Below are 22809 nucleotides of genomic sequence, written 5' to 3' on the forward strand. Positions count from 1 at the left end.
CCCAGAACTGGACTCTAGCTGAGGCCGAACAAGTGACTTATACAAATTCAACATTGCCTTCTCACTCTTGTACTCTATACCCCTATTCCAGCCCATTTATAAAGTCCAGGATACTCTATGCTTTATTAACTGCTCTCTCAACCTGTCCTGCCACCTTCAATGATTTATGTACATACACACGCAAGTTTCTCCGCTCCTGCACTCCCTTTAGAGCAGTACCTTCTATTTCATGTCATCTCTCCATATTCTTCCTACCAATATGAATCACCTCACACTTCTCTGCATTGGACCTCATCTGCCACCTGTCCATCAATTCCACCAACTTGTCTATGTCCCTTAGAAGTTCTGCGCTATCCTCCTCACCACTCACAATTCTTCCAAGTTTTGTATCATCCACAAACTTTGAAATCATGCCCTGTACACCAAGGTCTAGGCCATTAATATATATCAGGAAAAGCATGAGTTCCAACACTGACCATTGTGCAACTCCACTACAAATCTTCATCCAGCATGAAAAACATCCTACTCTTTTGTTTCCTGCTGTTCAGCCAATTCATATATATGTTGCTACTGCCTTTTATTCCATGAGCTATAACTTTGCTCAGATGTCTGTTGTGCAGCACTGTATCAAATGCTTTTTGGAAGTCCATGTACACCACATCAACAGCATTGCCCTCATCAACCCTCTCTGTTACCTTTTCAAAAACTCCTGCAAGTTAGTTAAAAATGATTTTCCCTTAAGAACTCCATGCTGGCTTTCCTTAATTAACCTGCATTTGTTTGTGTGACTATTAATTTTGACCTGAATTATTGTCTCTAGAAGTTAAACTGACTGGTTTGTGATTGCTTAGTTGATCTTTCCACCATTTTTGAACAAGGGCATAATGCTTGCAATTCTCCAGTCCTCTGGGACCACCCTGAGTCTAAGGATGACTGAAAAATTATGGCCAGTGCCTCTGCATTTTCCACTTTCACTTCCCTCAGTTTCCTTTGACTTCAATTTATTTGGCCCAGGTCCATTCTTATTCTTTTGAAGTTGGTATTTCCCTAGTTAATTATTCTTACTTCAGATTGTTCTTTGTCCTTTTTCATAGTCAGCCTAAACCTTACAAAGATCACTGTCTGTTCTTTCCCCATAGCCTATAAAATACACGTCGATCATGAGGAGAATCCTGCACATTTCTCCCCCCACTATCACTTGCAACAGTTTTGATGTTGGTCCCCTGTTTCTGTCTCACAGGGCCGGATTTTTTTGATGGCGGGGTTTCCAGCCTCACTGCCAAAAAAATCAGCAGGGATGTCTGCTGTGCAGCATTAATTGTCTGGAGGCAGAACATCCTCCCCTATCTGGAGAGGAAGTCCCACCTCTCTAGTCCTGGTAGCATCACTGGGAGAGATAGTCACAGCTGGGGCTGCACCCAGTCCCACGGATCCAAGTGCTGGGAGCCTAGGACAAAGGTAAGTACGTAGGGCTCATGGTGGAGACAGCTTGAGAGGCCCGGGTGAGGGGGTACAGGTCATGTTGGAAAGGCCAGGGGCAGGAGCATCATGGGGGTGGGGGGGAAATGCTCCAATCAGGAAAGGGGCCAATGATGGAGGCACCTCCCTTCCCCGCCTGAGGGCTGAGCATGTTAACCTGCCTGCCTGTCCCTGACCTCCTCCCGCTGGCCTCAAAATTATGGCTGCGCAGGAAGCAGCCCTTAAATGCTCAATAATTGGCCACTTAAGGTCGTCAACTGGGGTGAGAGTGGATGACTGCCCTAGGCCTCACCTGCCTCCCTGTAAAATTTCTGACAGGTCAGGGTGGGTGGATAGGCAGTAGGAAGGCCATCAGTGAATTTTACGGGACCCCCACTGGCAAGTCCGCTGGCAAAAGCCTGTAAAATTCTGCTCATTATTTCTCACGGAAAGGTCTTTGGCAAAACTCAAGCATTTTTGTTTATGGGAATAGCACAATATCACACCCATTATCTCCCCGTATCGCAGTGTAGAATAAACACAGAGTAGACCCACAGATTAGTGGCAGCAGCTCACCGAATCATGCCTTACAAAAACATCCCAAAATCTTCCATCACCATCAGAGGTGGTGGCACAGTGGTAAACAGCCAGGAGTGAACCTGGCAGTCCTCAACATTGACTCCCGGCTCCATGAGGTTTCATGGCATCAAGTCAAACACAGGCAAGGAAACCTCCTGCTGATTACCAAGTACCACCCTCCCTCAGCTGCTCCATGTTGAACACCACTTGGAGGAAGCACTGAAGGTGGCAAGGGTGCAGAATGTACTCTGGGTGGGGGACTTCAATCACCAAGAGTAGCTCGGTAGCACCACTACTGACCGAGCTGGCCGAGTCCTAAAGGACACAGCTACTCAACATGGTCTGCGGCAGGTCGTGAGGGAACCAACAAGAGGGAAAAACATACTTGACCTCATCCTCACCAATCTATCTGTGGTAGGTGCATCTATCCATGATAGTATCAGTAGAATGGCCACTGCACAGTCCTTGTGGAGATGAAGTCCCATCTTCACACTGAGGGCAAGGGCGGCTGCGAAACGGATTGCTGTCTGCAATCGGGCTCCAACCGCGATTTCATGCTGGCAGGCCAACTAAGGCCCACCCAGCATGAAACGTGACTCCGCATTGGACGGGAAGGGCCGAGCGGGGGCGGGGGCCTGTTGGCCACCGGGTCCAATGGTCACCCGGCGGCTGCTTTGAAAACAGCCCAGGCAGCCCCTGGAAGGCTGCCATAGAGGACATTCCCTGAGCTGACACTATGGACCCGAGTGCAGCTGGACACAGCAGGCGGGAGGGCAGGTCAGGTGGGCACTTGGCCCCCGGCTTCTCTGATTGAGTGCCTCACAGGAGGACACCTGGCGGAGGTGGCTGCCAGGAGGGACACCCTTGTCCCAGGGATGGGAGGAGGAGGCCACTGCACCTCACCAAGAGGGCATGGGAGGAGGTGGCAACAATGGTCAGCAGCCATGATGTGGTGCAGCGCACCTGGGTGCAGTGCTGGAAGCGCTTCAATGACCTGCTGTGCTCAGGAAAGGTGAGTACCATGTTGGCGTGGGTCAGTGTGCAAATACTTTAAGGTGTGGCCATACCCCTGTGGACCTCAGCAGTGCTAGAGTCTGAGTGCTAACTGTCAGTCATGCCGGAGCTGGCCAAGGGGTGATCCCTGGCTGCTTTGGCTGATTGTCTAACAGCTCAAGGGCCACAACTTTGATGTGCCCTGTGAGGTGCACCTCAACTGGGGTTGGCCAGGCTGCAATGGTGCTTCAGGTACAGAGTGGACTAATCAATGCTCCTCTGTTGTTTCAGGAGAAGATGGCCCACAACAATATAAAAAGGTCACGGACAGCTGGAGACACCACTAGCCTCCTAATCCTCTCGAGACATGAGCAAGATGCCCTGGAGCTCGAGAGCCAGCACACCCCATGTGCAACCAGGCACGGAGAGGCAGGGGTGCCAGACGAAGGTAAGAGCACAGTGTACAGAGGTGAGAATTTAGCTTGTGCAACCTTTCTAGTGCAGTCTTTTCATTGATGTGAGCCTTGAACCTGGAGTCCCCATTGATCATTGGAAGACAAGGGCACCGTGATGCAGACCTCCATTGTCTCACCAGGGTGCCTGGCATGCACAATGACAGCGTGATGACTTTAACTAATGACATGTCCTTTTTCTCCCTTTTAGGTTCACCAGCAGGCGTTTGCTCTCTGGACCCCGAAGGGCCACCCCTGACACCAGAGGACTGCTGGGCATCATTTGCACCTGTGTCACACCCACTCTGAAGCAGGCACCAGTACAGATACCAGCACCTCAGTGAGCATTAGAGCAGCGGCTAGTATCTCGGTGCACATTGGTGAGGGCACTTCACAATTGCTTGAGGTGCAGGTGGAGGCAGAGAGTGCTTAGGGCACCAGCAGTCAGTGGACTGCTGGGGACCAGGATGATGCTCAGTTGAAGGCTGATGATGAGCCTCTGGTGTCGTCCATTAGGTAGCAGATACTGAATGTCCAACAAGATGTGTGGGAGGATCTGGCGGAGATCCATGAGGGTGTGCGTGCCATGGTCTCTGTGATGGAGGAGAATTGCGGAGCATGAGCACTGCATTGACTGTCATGGCTGAGTGCACTGCCTCCTCCTTAGAGGGAGTGGCAACTCGCATGGAGAGGCAGCTCCAGGGACAGAATGAGGGTTCCTGGGGATGCGCTCGGACTTGCAAGCCCTCACACAGGCACTGACCTCAGGTGATCAGTGTCAGTGTGGGAGATGGATGAGGCACCCAGTATCCCAGCTAGGTGCCTGTCAATTAATGGTGTGCAGGGAGGTCCAGAGCGACCTAATGCTGGCACAGGAACTGTCTGTTATCTCTGTGGGCTCCTCTCAGGGCGCTCTGGATGACGGCAGCACCTCCACCGCCCCTCCGCCAGTGACCATGGCAACTAATGAGGCTGCGGTGACTGGGGAGATGCCAGCTGGCCACACCCTCCCAGAAGGGGTCAGCACAGGCTCCACTGGCCAGAGGACGACCGCCAAGGTCATCAAGACCAACAAGACAGCAGGGTCAGCAGGCTGTCCCCAATGCTGGTGCCAGCGAGGAGGGAGCACCTAGACGTAGCACTCGCAAACATAAGTTAAAGGCACCATGGGCACAAGAGGGACAGGTCACGGGTGATTTTATGTTTATTTTTGTTTACTTTATCTATAATGGCTCAATGTTGAATACCAGAAATGTTTCTGTTAAGATTATTGAACTGTCTGAATAACATAAATTGTGTTTTTGTAATCATGGCCTGAGATGCTTCACCTTTTTATTTCATTGATACAGGGAATGCTAGTGTGTAATGTAGGTGGCTCTGAACTTTATTGCACAGGCACTGAGTGTTCTTTGGGTTCAAATGAAAAGGTCCTTTCAGACATCCGGGATGGAGGCAGCAGCCCTGGCATGCGTTTGAAGCTGATCTTTGATAGCCTAGCTGAAGGAGCATTAGATCAAGGCATCCCTGGTATCCCTGCCTCCCTGCAGGTTACTGAGGTCTGCCTCCATGCCCCCAGTGTTCTCCTCATCATGCTCCTCTTCAGACTCACTACTAGACTCATCATCTGTGGCCTGTGGAGCTGTGTCAAGATCCTCTTCCTCCAATGGGTTCCCCCTTGCCAGTGACTGATTGTGGAGAGCGCAGCATGCAACCACGATCAATGACACTTGCTCTGGGGGGTATTGTAGTGCCCCCGCTGAATGGTCCAGGCATCGGAAGCACAACTTGAGAAGACCTATGGTGGAGGCCTGACTCATATTGTCATGCTTCTCTGCCTCTGTTCTTGGGTGGCGGAGAGGTGTCATGAGCCACGTCTTCAATGGATAGCCCTTGTCACCCAGCAGCGATGAGCCTCAGCACCTGGGAGTGTCTGAGGATGTAAGCGTCGTGGGAACTGCCAGGGTACCTTACACAGACTTGCATAATCTGCATCCTGTGGTGACACACTATCTGTACATTCATCGAGTGGAATCCATCCATTCCTGTTGGTGAAGACGCTGCCTGACCCGCTGGCACCTTGATGACCACATGTGTACAGTCGATTGCACCTGGATGCGAAGGAACCCAGCAATCGCTGCAAAGCCTCTGGCTCGCTCAGCCTGGCTGGCCTCATCCATTTGGTGAAGAATAGAGGTCAGTACCCACCTGAACAGAGCTTCTGTCACCAGCTTGACACAACTGTGGACAGCTGATTGGGAGACTCCACACAGATCACCCACTGACCCCTGGAAAATGCCAGAGGCATAGACATTGAGGGCCACTGTGACCTTCAGAGCCATTGGCATGGGGTGTCCACCCACACAGTCGGTGCTGATCTCAGGCCCAATAATATGGCAAATGTAGGTCATGCTCTCCCTGGAGAGGTGGAGCCTCCTTTGGCATTGCACTTCAGACATATTGAGGTAGCTGCATCGCCACCTGTAAACCCTGGCAGCAGGATAATGGCGTCTTCTGCGGCCCCTTCCGCCTTGGGCTACCTGCTGGCCCTGCGCCAAATGTATCTTCACCTCTCCTCCCACAGGTCCCTACCCTGGAAGCTGCATAGGGACACGTGGCCTCCTCTCCCTTCTGCCCCTCTCTTCCTCCTCAGAGGAGGTGCCTCTAGCAGAGACCACAATCCCCATGATCGGGGTAACGGAAGGCTGTCTGATACCTGGAAGGGTCCACACAGCCTGAATCCTCCGGGGGCCTGACAGACAGCAATGAATCCTGAAAATGAAGTCGGGAAATGCTAAGAATGAAGCCCCGAACAGAGATGAAGCTGCCAAGTACCAATAAGCAACCAGCAGCAAACTATCTCCAAAACTCCTCACTACTCACACTGACAATGCTGCTGACCCTTTTTATCCTGCCCTTGGATGAGGTTTGTGAAAATGTCGCCTGGCTGCCTGCCCGTTTTGTCTGTGCGACGAGCATAAAATCGCACGGGCAAGTAAAAAAATCACAGTCAGTTGGACTGTTAAGGGCTTTAAGTGGCCACTTAATTAATGGTGGATGCTGTTCTGGCACCTGCGCAAACTTGCCGAGCGAAATATCATGCAAGTGCGCAATGACGTTGGGACGCTCGCCCAATGTCATCGCGCACTATTTTACTCCTGATCGGGTCAGGCGACACCCACCCGCGGGACGAAAAATTCTGCCCTAAGAGATTGTGTAAGGAGATATATCAACACAAGTCTACATATACCTCAAAAACTCTCTCTCTCACATACACACACACACACATACACATATACATATACACACACAGAATGTAGAAGAAGAAACAGTCACTGTCTATACATCACTCCCCTTGGGTCTCTGATAACTGTGAAATTCTGCTTACCTTGCAGGCCTCATATCTGTCTGTGGAACGGTTACTTTGTCAACAAATTTCCCAAAGCCAATGGTGTAGTCACTTGACATGTTCCGCACAACATCAGCTGCCAAATACAAGCAATGAGAATTTGGGACATATAATTGTTCATTCTGATATCAAAGACTTGCATCTATAAAGCACCTTTCATGACCTCAGGATTTCCCAAAATGCTTTACAGCCAATGAAGTGCATTTGAAGCATAGTCACTGTTATAATGTAGGAAACACAGCAGCAAATTTGCTCCCAAAAAAGAGCAATGTGATAATGACCAGATTATGCTTTTTGGTGAGGTTGGTTGAAGGGTAAATATTGGCCAGCATATTAGGAAGAATTCCCCTGCACTTCTTCAAAACAGTGCCATAGAATCTTTACAACCATCTGAGAGGGCAGGTGGGCTCTCAGATCAACAGCTCAGCTTAAAGACACCCTCAGTACTGCACTGGAGTTTCAGCTTGGATATTGTACTGTGGTCAAGTCTCTGGAATAGGACTTGACTCACAACCTGCTGCTTCAGAGACTCATGTGCTACCACTGGTCCACAGCTGACAATTAACATCTACAGTGTACCAATCCATGCTGTAAAACCCCTCCAATTAGAATTGTTTGTTCTTTCCGTAACTAATAACAAGCTAACAGCCCTGTGACTCCAAAGCTTAACAATATTATGGCTGGTGCAATGGGTGAAGTATTGAAACAATATTGGACTAAAGGCTCTGGTGCTTACCCAGATTAAGGCCCAGTTTCTTCAGGTTGTCCAAATCGTCCTTCATCGAGTTGGAGAAATCCATGAGGAAATAAAGATCAACTGGAGCTTCCAGTGGCTGAAAGACTTTGAATTTCACTGACTTCTCCTCTCCTGCTCGCAGTGTCATGGACACCTCCTGCGGTGAGATCTGGTTCTGTTTCCTGCGCGTATTGATTTCCACATTCTGAGAAAGAAAGGATTGCACCACTATCATGCGTTTCACAGCCTCAGAATGTCTCAATGCGCTTTACAGACAATGAAGCAGTTTTGAATGTAGTTACTGTTAAAATGGCAACCAATTTGTACACAGCAAGATTCCACAACCAGTAATATGATCATTTTTTTTCAATGGAGTCATAGAGCAGCTACCCAAGCAAATTATACCAAACCTATACCAATCAATGGTTAAGACCCAGCGAGAGTATTTTGTATTTGGTTCTGTGCACCACACTTTGGGAAGAATGCTATAGAGGAAATTAGAGATGTTCCAAATTGTGAAGGTTTTTGATAGGAAGAATCTGTTTCCATTTGCAAATGATAGCTAGAGGGGATACAACTCAAGGGTTTCATATTCCAGCAGAAAAAAACCCAACAGAACCACACCGCAAGAGAACCACACACCAGCAGAGCCACACCCCAACAGAACCCACCAGCAGAACCAGAGCCACATGCCAATAGAGCCAAGCTCCATCAGAACCAAACCCCAACAAAAACACAGCCCAGCAGAACCACATCCCAACAAAACCGTAGCCCAACGGAATCACACCCCAGCAGAACCACAGCCCAGCAGAACCACAGCCCCAACAGAACCACAGCCCCAACAGAACCACAGCCCAGCAAAACCACATCCCAACAAAACCGAAGCCCAACAGAATCACACCCCAGCAGAACCACAGCCCAACAGAATCACACCCCAGCAGAACCACAGCCCAACAGAATCACACCCCAGCAGAACCACAACCCAACAGAATCACACCCCAGCAGAACCACAGCCCTAACAGAACCACAGTCCAGCAGAATCACAGCCCAGCAGAACCACAGCCCAGCAGAACTACAACCCCAACGAAACCACAGCCCAGCAGAACGACAACCCCAACAGAACTATGTTCCAACAGAACTACACCATAACAGGACAACACTCCAACAGAACCACACCCCAACAGAACAACATCACAGCTAAATCATATTCCAACAGAATCATAAACCAACAGAGCCGTATCACAACATAATCATAAATAACAGCACCACACCGCAACAGAACCACACCGCAACAGAACCATACCCCAACAGAACCACACCCAACGGCACCACACCCCAACAGAACCACAGCCCAACAGAGCCACATATCATCAGAACCACACTCCAACAGAACCACAGCCCAACAGAACCACAGCCCAACAGAGCCACGTATCATCAGAACCACACTCCAACAGAACCACTGCCCAGCAGAACCACATCGGAGCAGAACCACACCCCAACAGAACCAGAACCCACCAGGACCACAGACCAACAGAACCACACTGCAACAGAAACCTATCACAACAGAACGACTACCCAACTGAAATACAGCCCAACAGAATCACACCACATCAAAACCACCCCCCAACAGAACCACACCGCAACAGAGCCACACACCAACAGAACCACACACCAACAGAACCAGACTGCATCAGAGCCACGATCCAACAGAACCACACCCCAGCAGGACCACACACCAGCAGAACTACAGCCCAACAGAACCACACATCAACAGAACCCTCTCACAACAGAACCACACACCAACAGGGCCATATCACAACAGAACCAGTGCAACAGAACCACACCAGAACCACACTCCCACAGAACCAAACCCCAGCAGAACCACAGCCCAGCACAATCACAGACCAACAGAACCACACCCATCAGAGCCACAGACCAACAGAACCACACCCCAACAGAACCACACCCCATTAGGACCATAACCCAACAAAACCACACCCCAATAGACTAATGCCCAGCACAACCACAGTCCAGCACAACCACAGCCCAACAGAACCATGCACCAACAGAACCATAACCCAGCATACCAATGCCCAACAGAACCACATCCCAACAGAACCACACCCCACCAGGACCACAGACTGCAACAGAAACCTATCACAACAGAACCACACCCCCGCAGAATGACACCCCAACTGAACCACGGCCCAACAGAAGCACACCGCAACAGAAGCACACCGCAACAGAAGCACACCCCAACAGAACCACACCCCACCAGGACCACAGCCCAGCAGAAACACAGCCCAGCAAAAACACAGCCCAATAAGACAACAGTGCTTCAGAACCACACTCCAACAGAACCAGACCCCACCAGGACCACAGACCAACAGAACCACACTGCAACAGAAACCTACACCACAAAACGACAACCCAACTGAAACACAGCCCAACAGAATCACACCACAAAGAACCACCCCCCAACAGAACCACCCCGCAACAGAACCACACCCCAACAGAGCCACACCCCAACAGAACCACACACCAACAGAGCCACACCCCAACAGAACCACACCCCGACAGAGCCACACCCCAACAGAGCCACACACCAACAGAGCCATATCACAACAGAACTACTGTGCAACAGAACCACACCACACCAGAACCACGTTCCCACAGAACCAAACCCCAGCAGAACCACACCCCAACAGAACAACAGCCCAGCACAACCACAGACCAACAGAACGATACACCGACAGAACCACAATCCAACTGAACAACACACCATCAGAAACACACCCCAACAGAACCACACCTGAACAGTAAAACAGTCTAACAGAACCACACCCCAGTTGAACAACAGTCCAGCCGAAGCACATCCCAACAGAACCTCACCCATCAGAGCCACGGTCCAACAGAACCACACCACAACAGAGCCAAATCCCAACAGAACCATGCCCTATCAAACCCACAGTCCAAATGAACCACACCCCAGCAGAACCACAATCCAACAGAACCACACTACATTAGGACCACACCCGAGTAAAACCATGCCCCAACAGAACCACACCCCGGCAGAACCACAACCCAACAGAACCACAACCGAGTAAAACCACACCCCAACAGAACCACATCCCAACAGAACCACAGTCCAACAGAACCACAACCCAACAGATCAACACCCGATTAGGGCCATAATCCAACTAAGCCACACCCAACAGACCAATGCCCAGCAGCAGCACAGCCCAGCAGAACCACAGGCCAACAGAACAAAAGCCCAACAGAACCACACCCCAACAGAACCACACCCCAACAGAACCACACCCCAACAGAAACACAGCCCAACAGAACCACAACCCAACAGAAACACATCCCAACAGAACCACAGCCCAACAGAAACACAGCCCAACAGAACCACACCCCAACAGAACTACAACCCAACAGAAACACAGCCTAACAGAACCACAACCCAACAGAAACACAGCCCAACAGAACCACACCCCAACAGAACCACAACCCAACAGCAACACAGCCCAACAGAACCACAACCCAACAGAAACACAGCCTAACAGAACCACAGCCCAATAGAATCAGAGCCCAACAGAAACACATCCCAACAGAACGACACCCTAACCGATCCACACGCCAACAGAACCATACCACAACTGAACCATATCAGAACAGAACAATATCAGAACAGAAGCACATCCCAACAGAAGCATATCCCAACAGAACCACATCTCAACAGAACCACGTCCAAACAGAACCACAGTCCAACAGAACCACACCCCAACAGAACCACAGCCCAACAGAGCCACGTATCATCAGAACCACACTTCAACAGAACCACAGCCCAACAGAACCACAGCCCAACAGAGCCACATATAATCAGAACCACACTCCAACAGAACCACTGCCCAGCAGAACCACATCGGAGCAGAACCACACCCCAACAGAACCAGAACCCACCAGGACCACAGACCAACAGAACCACACTGCAACAGAAACCTATCACAACAGAACGACTACCCAACTGAAATACAGCCCAACAGAATCACACCACATCAAAACCACCCCCCAACAGAACCACACCGCAACAGAGCCACACACCAACAGAACCACACACCAACAGAACCAGACTGCATCAGAGCCACGATCCAACAGAACCACACCCCAGCAGGACCACACACCAGCAGAACTACAGCCCAACAGAACCACACATCAACAGAACCCTCTCACAACAGAACCACACACCAACAGGGCCATATCACAACAGAACCAGTGCAACAGAACCACACCAGAACCACACTCCCACAGAACCAAACCCCAGCAGAACCACGGCCCAGCAGAACCACGGCCCAGCAGAACCACAGTCCAACAGAACCACGGCCCAGCAGAACCATGGCCCAGCAGAACCACGGCCCAGCGGAACCACAGTCCAACAGAACCACAGCCCAGCAGAACCACAGCCCAGCAGAACCACAGCTCAGCAGAACCACAGCCCAGCAGAACCACGGCCCAGCAGAACCACGGCCCAGCAGAACCATGGCCCAGCAGAACCACAGCCCAACAAAACCACAGCCCAGCAGAACCATGGCCCAGCAGAACCACGGCCCAGTAGAACCACGGCCCAGTAGAACCACGGCCCAGCAGAACCACGGCCCAGCAGAACCACGGCCCAGCAGAATCACAGCCCAACAGAACCACACCCAACAGACCAATGCCCAGCAGCACCACAGCTCAGCAGAACCACTGCCCAGCAGAACCACTGCCCAGCAGAACCATGGCCCAGCAGAACCACGGCCCAGCAGAACCATGGCCCAGCAGAACCACGGCCCAACAGAATCACAGCCCAACAGAACCACACCCAACAGACCAATGCCCAGCAGCACCACAGCTCAGCAGAACCACTGCCCAGCAGAACCACTGCCCAGCAGAACCACGGCCCAGCAGAACCACGGCCCAGCAGAACCACGGCCCAACAGAACCACGGCCCAGCAGGACCACAGCCCAGCAGAACCAGGGCCCAGCAGAACCACGGCCCAGCAGAACCACAGTCCAACAGAACCGCAGCCCAACAGATCAATATCACAACAGAACCACAACCCAACAGATCAATATCACAACAGAACCACAGCCCAACAGAACCATATACCAACCGATCAAAACCCTTCGAGAACCACACCCCAGCAGACACACAATCCAAAACAACCACGCCTGAACCAAACCACACCTGAAAAAATCACACCCCAACAGAACCACACCCCAACAGAAACACAACCCAACTAAGCCACACACAACAGACCAATGCCCAGCAGCACCACAGCTCAGCAGAACCACAGCCCAACAGAACCACAGCCCAACAGAACGAAAGCCCAACAGAACCACGCCCCAACAGAACCACACCACAACAGAACAATATCGCAACAGAACCACATCCCAGCGGAGCCACATCCCAACAGAACCACCACATCCCAACAGAAACACACCACAACAGAGCCACATCCCAACAGAACCACCACGCCCCAACAGAAACACGCCCCAACAGAGCCACATCCCAACAGAACCACATCCCAACAGAAACACACCACAACAGAAACACACCCCAACAGAACCACATCCCAACAGAAACACACCACAACAGAAACACACCCCAACAGAACTACACCCCAACAGAAACACACCCCAACAGAAACACACCCCAACAGAACAGTATCACAACAAAACCACAGCCCGACAGAACCACATTCCAACTGAACCAAATACCAACAGATAAAAACCCCTTTAGAACCACACCCCACCAGAAACACACCCAAACAAAACCACACCCAAAAAATACACACCCCAACAGAACCAGAGCCCAACAGAACAAAAGCCCAACAGAATCACAGCCCAAAAGAACCACATCGCAACAGAACAAAAGCACAACTGAACCACAACCCAACAGAACCACGGCCCAACAGAACCACAGCCCAACAGAACCAGAACCCAACATGAAACACAACCCAAAAGAACCACACCCGAACAGAAGCAGAACCCAACATAATCACAGCCCAACAGAAGCACAGTCCAACAGAACCATAGCCCAACAGAACCACACCCAAACAGAACCACACCCCAGCAGAACAAAAGCCCAACAGCACCACGCCCCTAACAGAACGACATCCCAACAGAAACACACCCCAACAGAAACATACCACAACAGAACAATATCACCTCAGAACCACATCCCAACAGAAGCACACCCCATGAGAACCACAGCCCAACAGAACCACATTTCAACAGAACCAAATACCAACAGATCAAAACCCCTTCAGAACCACGTCCCAGCAGAAACACAGCACAAAAGAACCACACCCGAACAGAACTACATCCCAAAAAAGCACACCGCAACAGAACCAGAACCCAACAGAACAAAACCCACCAGAATCACGGCCCAAAAGATCCACATCCCAACAGAACAAAAGCCCAACTGAACCACAACCCAACAGATCAAACCCCTTCAGAACAACACCCCAGCAGAAACACAGCTCAAAATAACCACACCCAAAAAAAACACACCCCAACAGAACCAGAACCCAACAAAAGCTCAACAGAACCACAACCCAACAGAACCACAAACTAACAGAACAAAAGGCCAACAGAACCACAGTCCAACAGAACCACAGTCCATCAGAACCACAGCCCCACAGAACCACAGTCCAGCAGAAACATACCCCAACAGAACAATATCACCTCAGAACCACATCCCAACAGAAGCACACCCCATGAGAACCACAGCCCAACAGAACCACTTCCAACAGAACCAAATGCCAACGGATCAAAGCCCCATCAGAACCACAGCCCAGCAGAACCACTCCAGAACAGAACTACACACCAAAAGAACCACATCCCAACAGAACCACGCCTGAACAGAAACACATCCCAAAACAACCACACCCCAAAAGACCAAAATCCCAGCAGAAACACAGCCCAACTGAAACACACCCCAACAGAACAATATCACAACAGAACCACATCCCAACGGAGCCACATCCCAACAGAACCACATCCCAACAGAACCACATCCCAACAGAAACACACCCCACCAGAAACACACCCCAACAGAACAGTATCACGACAGAACCACAGCCCAACAGAACCACATTCCAACTGAACTAAATACCAACAGATAAAAACCCCTTCAGAACCACACCCCACCAGAAACACACCTGAACAAAACCACACCCGAAAAAAACACACCCCAACAGAACCAGAGCCCAACAGAACAAAAGCCCAACAGAATCACAGCCCAAAAGAACCACATCCCAACAGAACAAAAGCACAACTGAACCACAACCCAACAGAACCACAGCCCTAAAGAACCAGATCCCAACAGAACCACACCCCAACAGAACCACGGCCCAACATGAAAAACAACCCAAAAGAACCACACCCGAACAGAAGCAGAACCCAACATAACCACAGCCCAACAGAAGCACAGTCCAACAGAACCACACCCAAACAGAACCACACCCCAGCAGAACAAAAGCCCAACAGAACCACACCCCAACAGAACCACGCCCCAACACAACCTCATCCCAACAGAAAAACACCCCAACAGAACAATATCACAACAGAACCACATCCCAACAGAAGCACACCCCATCAGGACCACAGCCCAACAGAACCACATTCCAACAGAATCAAATACCAACAGATCAAAGACCCTTCAGAACCACATCTCAGCAGAAACACAGCACAAAAGAACCATACCCGAACAGAACTACACCCCAAAAAACCACACCGCAACGGAACAAGAACCCAACAGAACAAAACCCAACAGAATCACGGCCCAAAAGAACCACATCCCAACAGAACAAGAGCCCAACTGAACCACAACCCAACAGATCAAAACCCCTTCAGAACCACACCCTAGCAGGAACACAGCCCAAAAGAACCACACCCGAAAAAACCACACCCCAACAGAACAAAAGCCCAACAGAACCAAAACCCAACAGAACCACACCCCAAAAGAACCACACCCCAACAAAACAAAAGCCCAACAGTACCACACCTCAACAGAACCACACCCCAACAGAACCATACCCTAACAGCACCACAGCCCAACTGAACAAAAACCCACAGAACTGCAGCCCAACAGAACCACATCCCAACAGAAGCACACGCCATCAGAACCACAGCCCAACAGAACCACATTTCAACAGAACCAAATACCAACAGATCAAAACCCCTTCAGAACCACATCCCAGCAGAAACATAGTACAAAAGAACCACACCCGAGCAGAACTACACCCCAAAAAACCACACCACAACAGAACCAGAACCCAACAAAAGCTCAACAGAACCACAACTCAACAGAACCACAAACTAACAGAACAAAAGGCCAACAGAACCACAGTCCAACAGAACCACAGTCCATCAGAACCATAGCCCCACAGAACCACAGTCCAGCAGAAACATACCCCAACAGAACAATATCACCTCAGAACCACACCCCAACAGAAGCACAGCCCAACAGAACCACAACCCAACAGAACCACAGCCCAACAGAACCACATTCCAACATAACCACAACCCAACAGAAGCACACCCCATCAGAACCACAACCCAACAGAACCACATTCCAACATAACCACAGCCCAACAGAAGCACACCCCATCAGAACCACAACCCAACAGAACCACATTCCAACAGAACCAAATACCAACAGATCAAAACCCCTTCAGAACCACACCCCAGCAGAAACACAGCCCAAAATAACCACACCCGAAAAAACCACACCGCAACAGAGCCAGAACCCAACAAAAGCTCAACAGAACCACAACCCAACAGAACCACAAACTAACAGAACAAAAGGCCAACAGAACCACAACCCAACAGAACCACAAACTAACAGAACAAAAGGCCAACAGAACCACAACCCAACAGAACCACAAACTAACAGAACAAAAGGCCAACAGAACCACAGTCCATCAGAACCACAGCCCCATAGAACCACAGTCCAGCAGAAATATACCCCAACAGAACAATATCACCTCAGAACCACATCCCAACAGAAGCACACCCCATGAGAACCACAGCCCAACAGAACCACATTCCAACAGAACCAAATACCAACAGATCAAAGCCCCGTCAGAACCACAGCCCAGCAGAGCCACTCCAGAACAGAACTACACACCAGCAGAACTACATCCCAACAGAACCACGCCTGAACAGAAACACATCCCAAAACAACCACACTCCAACAGACCAAAATCCCAGCAGAAACACAGCCCAACAGAAATACACCCCTTCAGAACCACAGCCCAACAGAACAAAAGCCCAACAGAACCACAGCCAAACAGAACCACACCCCAACAGAGCCAAAGCCCAACAAAACCAAAGCCCAACAGAACCACATCCCAACAGAACCACACCCCAACAAAAGCACATCCCAACAGAACCACATCCCAAAAGAACCACATCCGAACAGAACCACAGTCCAGCAGAAACACACCCCAACAGAACAATATCACAACAGAACCACAACCCAACAGAACCACATCACAACAGAACCACAGTCCAACAGAACCACAACCCAACAGATCCACAATGCAACAGAACCACAACCGAATAGAGCCACACCCCAACAGAACCACAGCCCAGTAGAACCACAGTCAAAAGAACCACATCCCAGCAGAGCCACAGCCCAGCAAAACCATGTCAAAACAGAACCACACCCCAATAGAAGCACAGCTCAACAGAACCACTGCCCATCAGAACCACACCCCAACAGATCCACAGGCCAACTAAACCACACCCCAAAGGAACCACATCCCAACAGAACCACATCCTAATAGAACCACATCCCAACAGAACCATAGTCCAACAGAACCATAGTCCAACAGAACCAAAGCCGAACAGAATTACGCCCCAACAGAACCACTTTGCAACAGAACCACAACCAAATAGAACCACCCCCCCAACAGAACCACACCCCAGCAGAATCACACCCCAGCAGAACAAAACCCCAGAAGAACAAAACTCAACTGTGCCATACCCCAAAATGGAGTCATGGCTTTCGGAAGAGCAACATATTAAATTGTTCTGTAGATGTTGATGGTCCCAGCAGGTACACAATGAAGCAGCTTTACTCAAACTCATTGATCATGGGCTAAGGTAGGAGAAATAAGCCAAAATTTTTACTCCTTGTCACCAGACAGTAGTAAGACGAGGACAGAGTCCAACTAGCTTGCAACTAGTTGTGGCCAACTAGCTTCCCACACCTGAAGGACAATGGCCAGGACTGAGAGAAGAGGGGCAGTTAATGTGCAGTAAACTGTGTCCAGGCCAAAGTCAACACATTTAGGAGTGAGAGGAGAAAAGAGATCCTTATGGAAATACTTCCTCTCTAAGAGGGAATGCTTTAGATCTGGCTTCCTTGTTCACAGGCTACAGACTGTGCAGCATCTCCTTCCCTGTGTGGGACATACCTTTTTTATTTCCATCGAGCTTTTCATCTGGATTATCTGTTTGCACTTTGACTGTAGGTTGCTGTATAGATCACACCTGGCGTAATGAATGCCCTGCAAGACAAGAAACACAAATTATTATAGCACAGTACTGCCCATCACCCATCCCCTCAAACCTTCGCCTGCTCCCTGTCCCCCAAAGCAACTCACTCCCCAACAGCAGTGCGGGCGTACCTACATCAGATGGACTGCAGCAGTTCAAGACAGCAGCTTATTATCACCTTATCAAGAGCAATTAGGGAGAGCAACAAATGCTGGCCTAGCCAGCGATGTACACGCCCCATGAAATAATTTTTAAAACTCTCCATACCCTGAATCTGCTTACACAGTATGATGCTCTACCTGGGAGTGTGGGAGGGGGAGGGGGTCTGTGATTGAGTTTGGAGGTGGGTGCATGGAGAGGGTCTGTGATGGAGTTTGGAGGTGAGGGTGTGGAGGGGCTCTGTGATTGAGTTTGGAGGTGGGTGCATGGAGAGGGTCTGTGTTGGAGTTCCAAGGTGGAGGTGTGGAGAGGGTCTGTGTTGGAGTTTGGCGGTGGGGGTGTGGAGGGGGTCTGTGATGGAGTTTGGAGGTGGGTGTGTGGAGAGGGTCTGTGTTGGAGTTTGGCGGTGGGGGTGTGGAGGGGGTCTGTGATTGAGTTTGGAGGTGGGTGTGTGGAGAGGGTCTGTGTTGGAGTTTGAAGGTGGGGGTGTGGAGGGGGTCAGTGATGGAGTTTGGAGGTGGGTGTGTGGAGGGAGTCTGTGTTGGAGTTTGGAGGTGGGAGTGTGGAGGTGGGAGTGTGGAGGGGGTTAAAGTTTGTTGCTGGGGTCTAGCAGAGTGGGGCGGTTGTACTGCAGTTTGGTAATTTACCTTGTCAGCACAATATGAACAGTCCTTGTTCACTCTCATGCATTCAGTGCAGGTTTTGGCTCGACTGAGAATACAGCGATTGCCTGAAAGCAACAGAAGGTTCAAAGAAGCATCAAATACACACTAGCAAAAAGTGAAACATCAAACCAGACATACATTCAGACATCATCACCTGAACATCATGGTTTACATTGGGACAATGTGATTCCTTAAACGGACCACCACCAACACGGTAAATTTGTTAAAAATACCTTTCCTGAAACTAAGGGATGAAGATCATTGCTGAACCCTCTGAATTGTCTCCCCCTCTTCTAGTCCCTCCTTATCATCCCCTCCCAGCAGGCACCCCGGCACCCAACATTCCTGATCACTGTCAGCAATGCAAATTGACACTTTCATCACCAGTGATCATCCTGGGAAGATCCAGCAGATACCTGAATGTGTCTGTCTAAGGACCAATATCAGGTGTGCCTTGGGTCCATCCATTCCAGCGAGAAATCATTCCCAACAGGGAATTTCTGCACCACAATAAAGGTGAGTTCCACACTGGTAAAATGTTATAAAAGAGGAGACACCAAAGATAAAATTAGAAATCTCACTTCTCTCTCCCTGGCACACAGCTGCCAATACGACCACGCTCAGCAATGAGCACCATATCTTCCACTGCTGCATCTCCTGATAAAACACAAAGGGTTAATGGTTAACTGCTCAGTATTGGATACAATGCCAACTATGTTACTGATCGATCCTCCATTCAGAGTCACTTCCATTTTAATCATGAAATAAGAAGTGTTTGGTAAACAATAGATTATTTCGACTCAACAAGTGTATTCATTTTCAAAGGTTAGTCCCCACCTACCCACCTTCTCACCATATGCCTCAAAACATTTTCTCTCCAAATACACATCGGCCCAGGTTTTGTTGTCAACAGTGAATGAGCAGAACCAGTTATTCATTGCATTAACATTTGTCCATAAACTTTCTGTAGGTTTTGCACTGGAACTTACAGTTCCTAAAGAGCCATTTTGGCCTTCTGCAGAGGATCTGGGATCTGTGTGAACAGGGCTGTTTATCTCCTTAGCCAATCAGATTAAAGCGTTATTAATGAGCAGCGCAGAGTCTGAACCAGGAAATGTAAACTCAAATAGCTAATTCAATGCCAAATCATGTATAGAAAATAAAGAAAGGGACAGAAAGTTGGAATTAAGAGAGAGGTAAAAGAGACAGAAACAAACAGTAAAAGAAAATATTATTTTATTTTAAATCCCCAATAATTACAATTTGAAGGAATGAGACTACACATGTGTAAAAGTTAATTCTCAGTGCCAGAGAGGTTGTTTGGCAGTCATTAAGACCCCACCATTAAAAATGTACTTGCACTGAAATGAACAAGTCTGGGTGTTTAGTGGGTATCTAATAGGATACTGAGGGGGTTTGACGTGATAGCTGCTGAGAGAATGTTTCCCCTCGTGGGGGAATCTAGAACTAGGGAACACAGTTTCAGAATATGATATCTCCCATTTAAGATGGAGAAGAGGAGGAATTTCTTCTCTCAGAGATCATTAGTGTTTGGAATTTTCTTCCCCAGTGAGCAACGGAGGCAGGGTCATTCAAGGCTGAGATAGATAAATTTTTGATTGACAAGGGAGTCAAGGGTTTTGAAGGGCAGACATGAAAGTGGAGGTAAGGCCACAATCAGATCAAAGATGATTGAACGGCAAAGCAGGCTTGAGGGACTGAATGGCCTACTCCTATTTCTTATGTTCTTATGTAATGGGTAAGTATCGCAACTGAGTACCGTTCCATGTCTAGTCTCTGGGTGAGATACAATTATGGCGAAGATTCTAGAGGGTCAGTGCACTTGGTGAAGCAACTTTCTGATTTCCTCATGTAACAACATGGTCATTGGAAGTTGCTGTCTGACTTACACTTTCATAATAGTAAAACCCTGTTAGCCTCACAATTACCTATAGACCAAAATACCTGAATTACAGAGAAAATACATCATAGGAACAGGCATTTTCTGTTAGTGTTTACCCTCCATACGAGCATTATCCGAATCCCATGTGCCCACTTTTCCCAATATCCCGTCATCGCCTTTACATTGTACCATCTATCAATTTGTTTTTAATTGTTGACATGGTCTGTGATATAAGCACTATATCAGCCTCACACCCTTTGCTTTATAACATTTCTACTGCCCTATTGTAAATCTCCTCCGCCTGGGCCTGAATTTTGCGTTCCGAGGGCAGGCGCACACCCGACCCGAACACACGTAAAATTATGCAAAAAGATGTCAGGCGTGTGTCCTGATGTCAGCGCACACACGTGCAATATTGAGATCAGCAGGTGCGTGTAGGAAGCGGAGCAGTCCCCGCTGACAATTAAAGGGCCAAGTAAGGTAATTAAAAAGCCTACTGACCCCGATTTTATGTTGCCTGTGCGATTTTTAGCTTGTTGCAAGGGTAAAACGGGCTGGCGGAATTCACGTTTTTATCATTTCCTCATCCACGAGCGGGATAAAAGGCCCCCGGAGCAGCAGCACTTTCTCTGTCATTGCCAGTCCTTTGCTGTGTGAATACAGAGTTGTCCCAGAGTTTCTTGGCATCTTGTTTGATTGTCAAGCCTGCCTTTCAGCATCTCATCTTATCTCATCTCATCATCAGGTCCTCATCTTCCCTGGAAGGTTCTCCTGAGTATTGCAGCAAAGTGCTCCTTCATTTTCAAGGCACTGTTCCTCTGCATCCCATCAAATAGGGATAATGTATTCTGCTGGTGGAACCTCCTCTGTAGAGGAAGAGAGGGGCAGGAGGGAGAGGAGGCCAGGTGGACGCGGGCAGCATCCCAGAGACAGACCTTTAAGAGGAGAGGCACAGGCTCGGTTGGTGCAGGGCCAGCAGGGAGGCCAAGGCGGGAGGGCACGGTGTAAACGGCACTACCCAGTGGCTAGAGTGTTCAGGCAGCACTCCAACTACCTCCAGATGTCCGAGGTCCAGTGCCGCAGGAAACTCCGCTCCAGGGACACACTGACAGCAATATGTCGCATGATAGGTCTGAAAATCACCTCCAATTGTGTGGGCGGACACCCCATGCCAGTGACTTTGAAGGTCACAGTGGCCCTCAACGTCTATGCCTCTGGTTCTTTTCAGGGCTCAGTGGGGGATCTGTGTGGCGCTTCTCAATCAGCTGCACACAGTTGCTTGTGACTGATGCCACCTTTAGACATGCCTGCACTTTCATCCACTTCCGGACAGACGAGGCAAGCCAGGTAGGGAGAGCATGAGGCTTCGCTGTGATGGCTATGTTCCCCTGAGTCCAGGGTGTAATAGATGGCACTCACCTGGCCATCAAGGCGCCAGCAGGTGAGCCTGGAGCTTTCTTAAACATAAAGGGGTTCCACTCAATGAATGTTCAGATCATCTGTGACCACAGGACACAGATTCTCCAAGTTTGTGCCTGGGAGCTCACATGATGCTTACATCCTGCGGCACTCACAGGTACCAAGGCTGTTTTTGGCTCCTGCATGATGGATGGATGGCTCTTGGGTGACAAGAGCTATCCCTTGAAGAGGTGGCTGATGACCCCACTCTGCCACCCAAGAGCTGAGGCCGAGGAGAGATACAACAGGAGCCATGCCTCCATAAGGGCGGTGGTGGAGATAACCATCGGGCTGCTGAAGATGCGCTTCAGATGCCTGGACTGGTCAGGGGGAGCATTGCAGTATTCTCCAGAGTGTGTCTCCCTCATAGTTGTCACATGCTGCGCCCTGCACAATCTGGCTCTGGCGAAGGGGGACCCACTGGAGGCTGAGAGAAGCGAGGCAGC

The 22809-nt window shown here is 49.7% G+C and overlaps 1 protein-coding gene across 5 annotated transcripts in view; it reads right to left on the minus strand.

Moving 5' to 3' along the window:
* The window catches only part of itgb4 (integrin, beta 4), a 154546-nt gene that overhangs the window by 124601 nt on the left and 7136 nt on the right, over positions 1-22809 (minus strand). For all 5 annotated transcript variants that reach the window (XM_078570843.1, XM_078570845.1, XM_078570842.1 and 2 more), the window contains exons 2-6: positions 19584-19659; positions 18985-19067; positions 18097-18189; positions 7625-7829; positions 6868-6964 (exon numbers count right to left, since the gene is read on the minus strand). In XM_078570843.1, coding sequence (XP_078426969.1) covers positions 6868-6964; positions 7625-7829; positions 18097-18189; positions 18985-19067; positions 19584-19656 — 551 coding nt within the window. In that variant the 5' untranslated portion in view covers positions 19657-19659. The remainder of the gene's footprint in view (positions 1-6867; positions 6965-7624; positions 7830-18096; positions 18190-18984; positions 19068-19583; positions 19660-22809) is intronic.

This window comes from Cetorhinus maximus, chromosome 24, assembly GCF_964194155.1.
Source record: "Cetorhinus maximus chromosome 24, sCetMax3.hap1.1, whole genome shotgun sequence".
NCBI classification, from domain to species: Eukaryota; Metazoa; Chordata; class Chondrichthyes; order Lamniformes; family Cetorhinidae; genus Cetorhinus; species Cetorhinus maximus.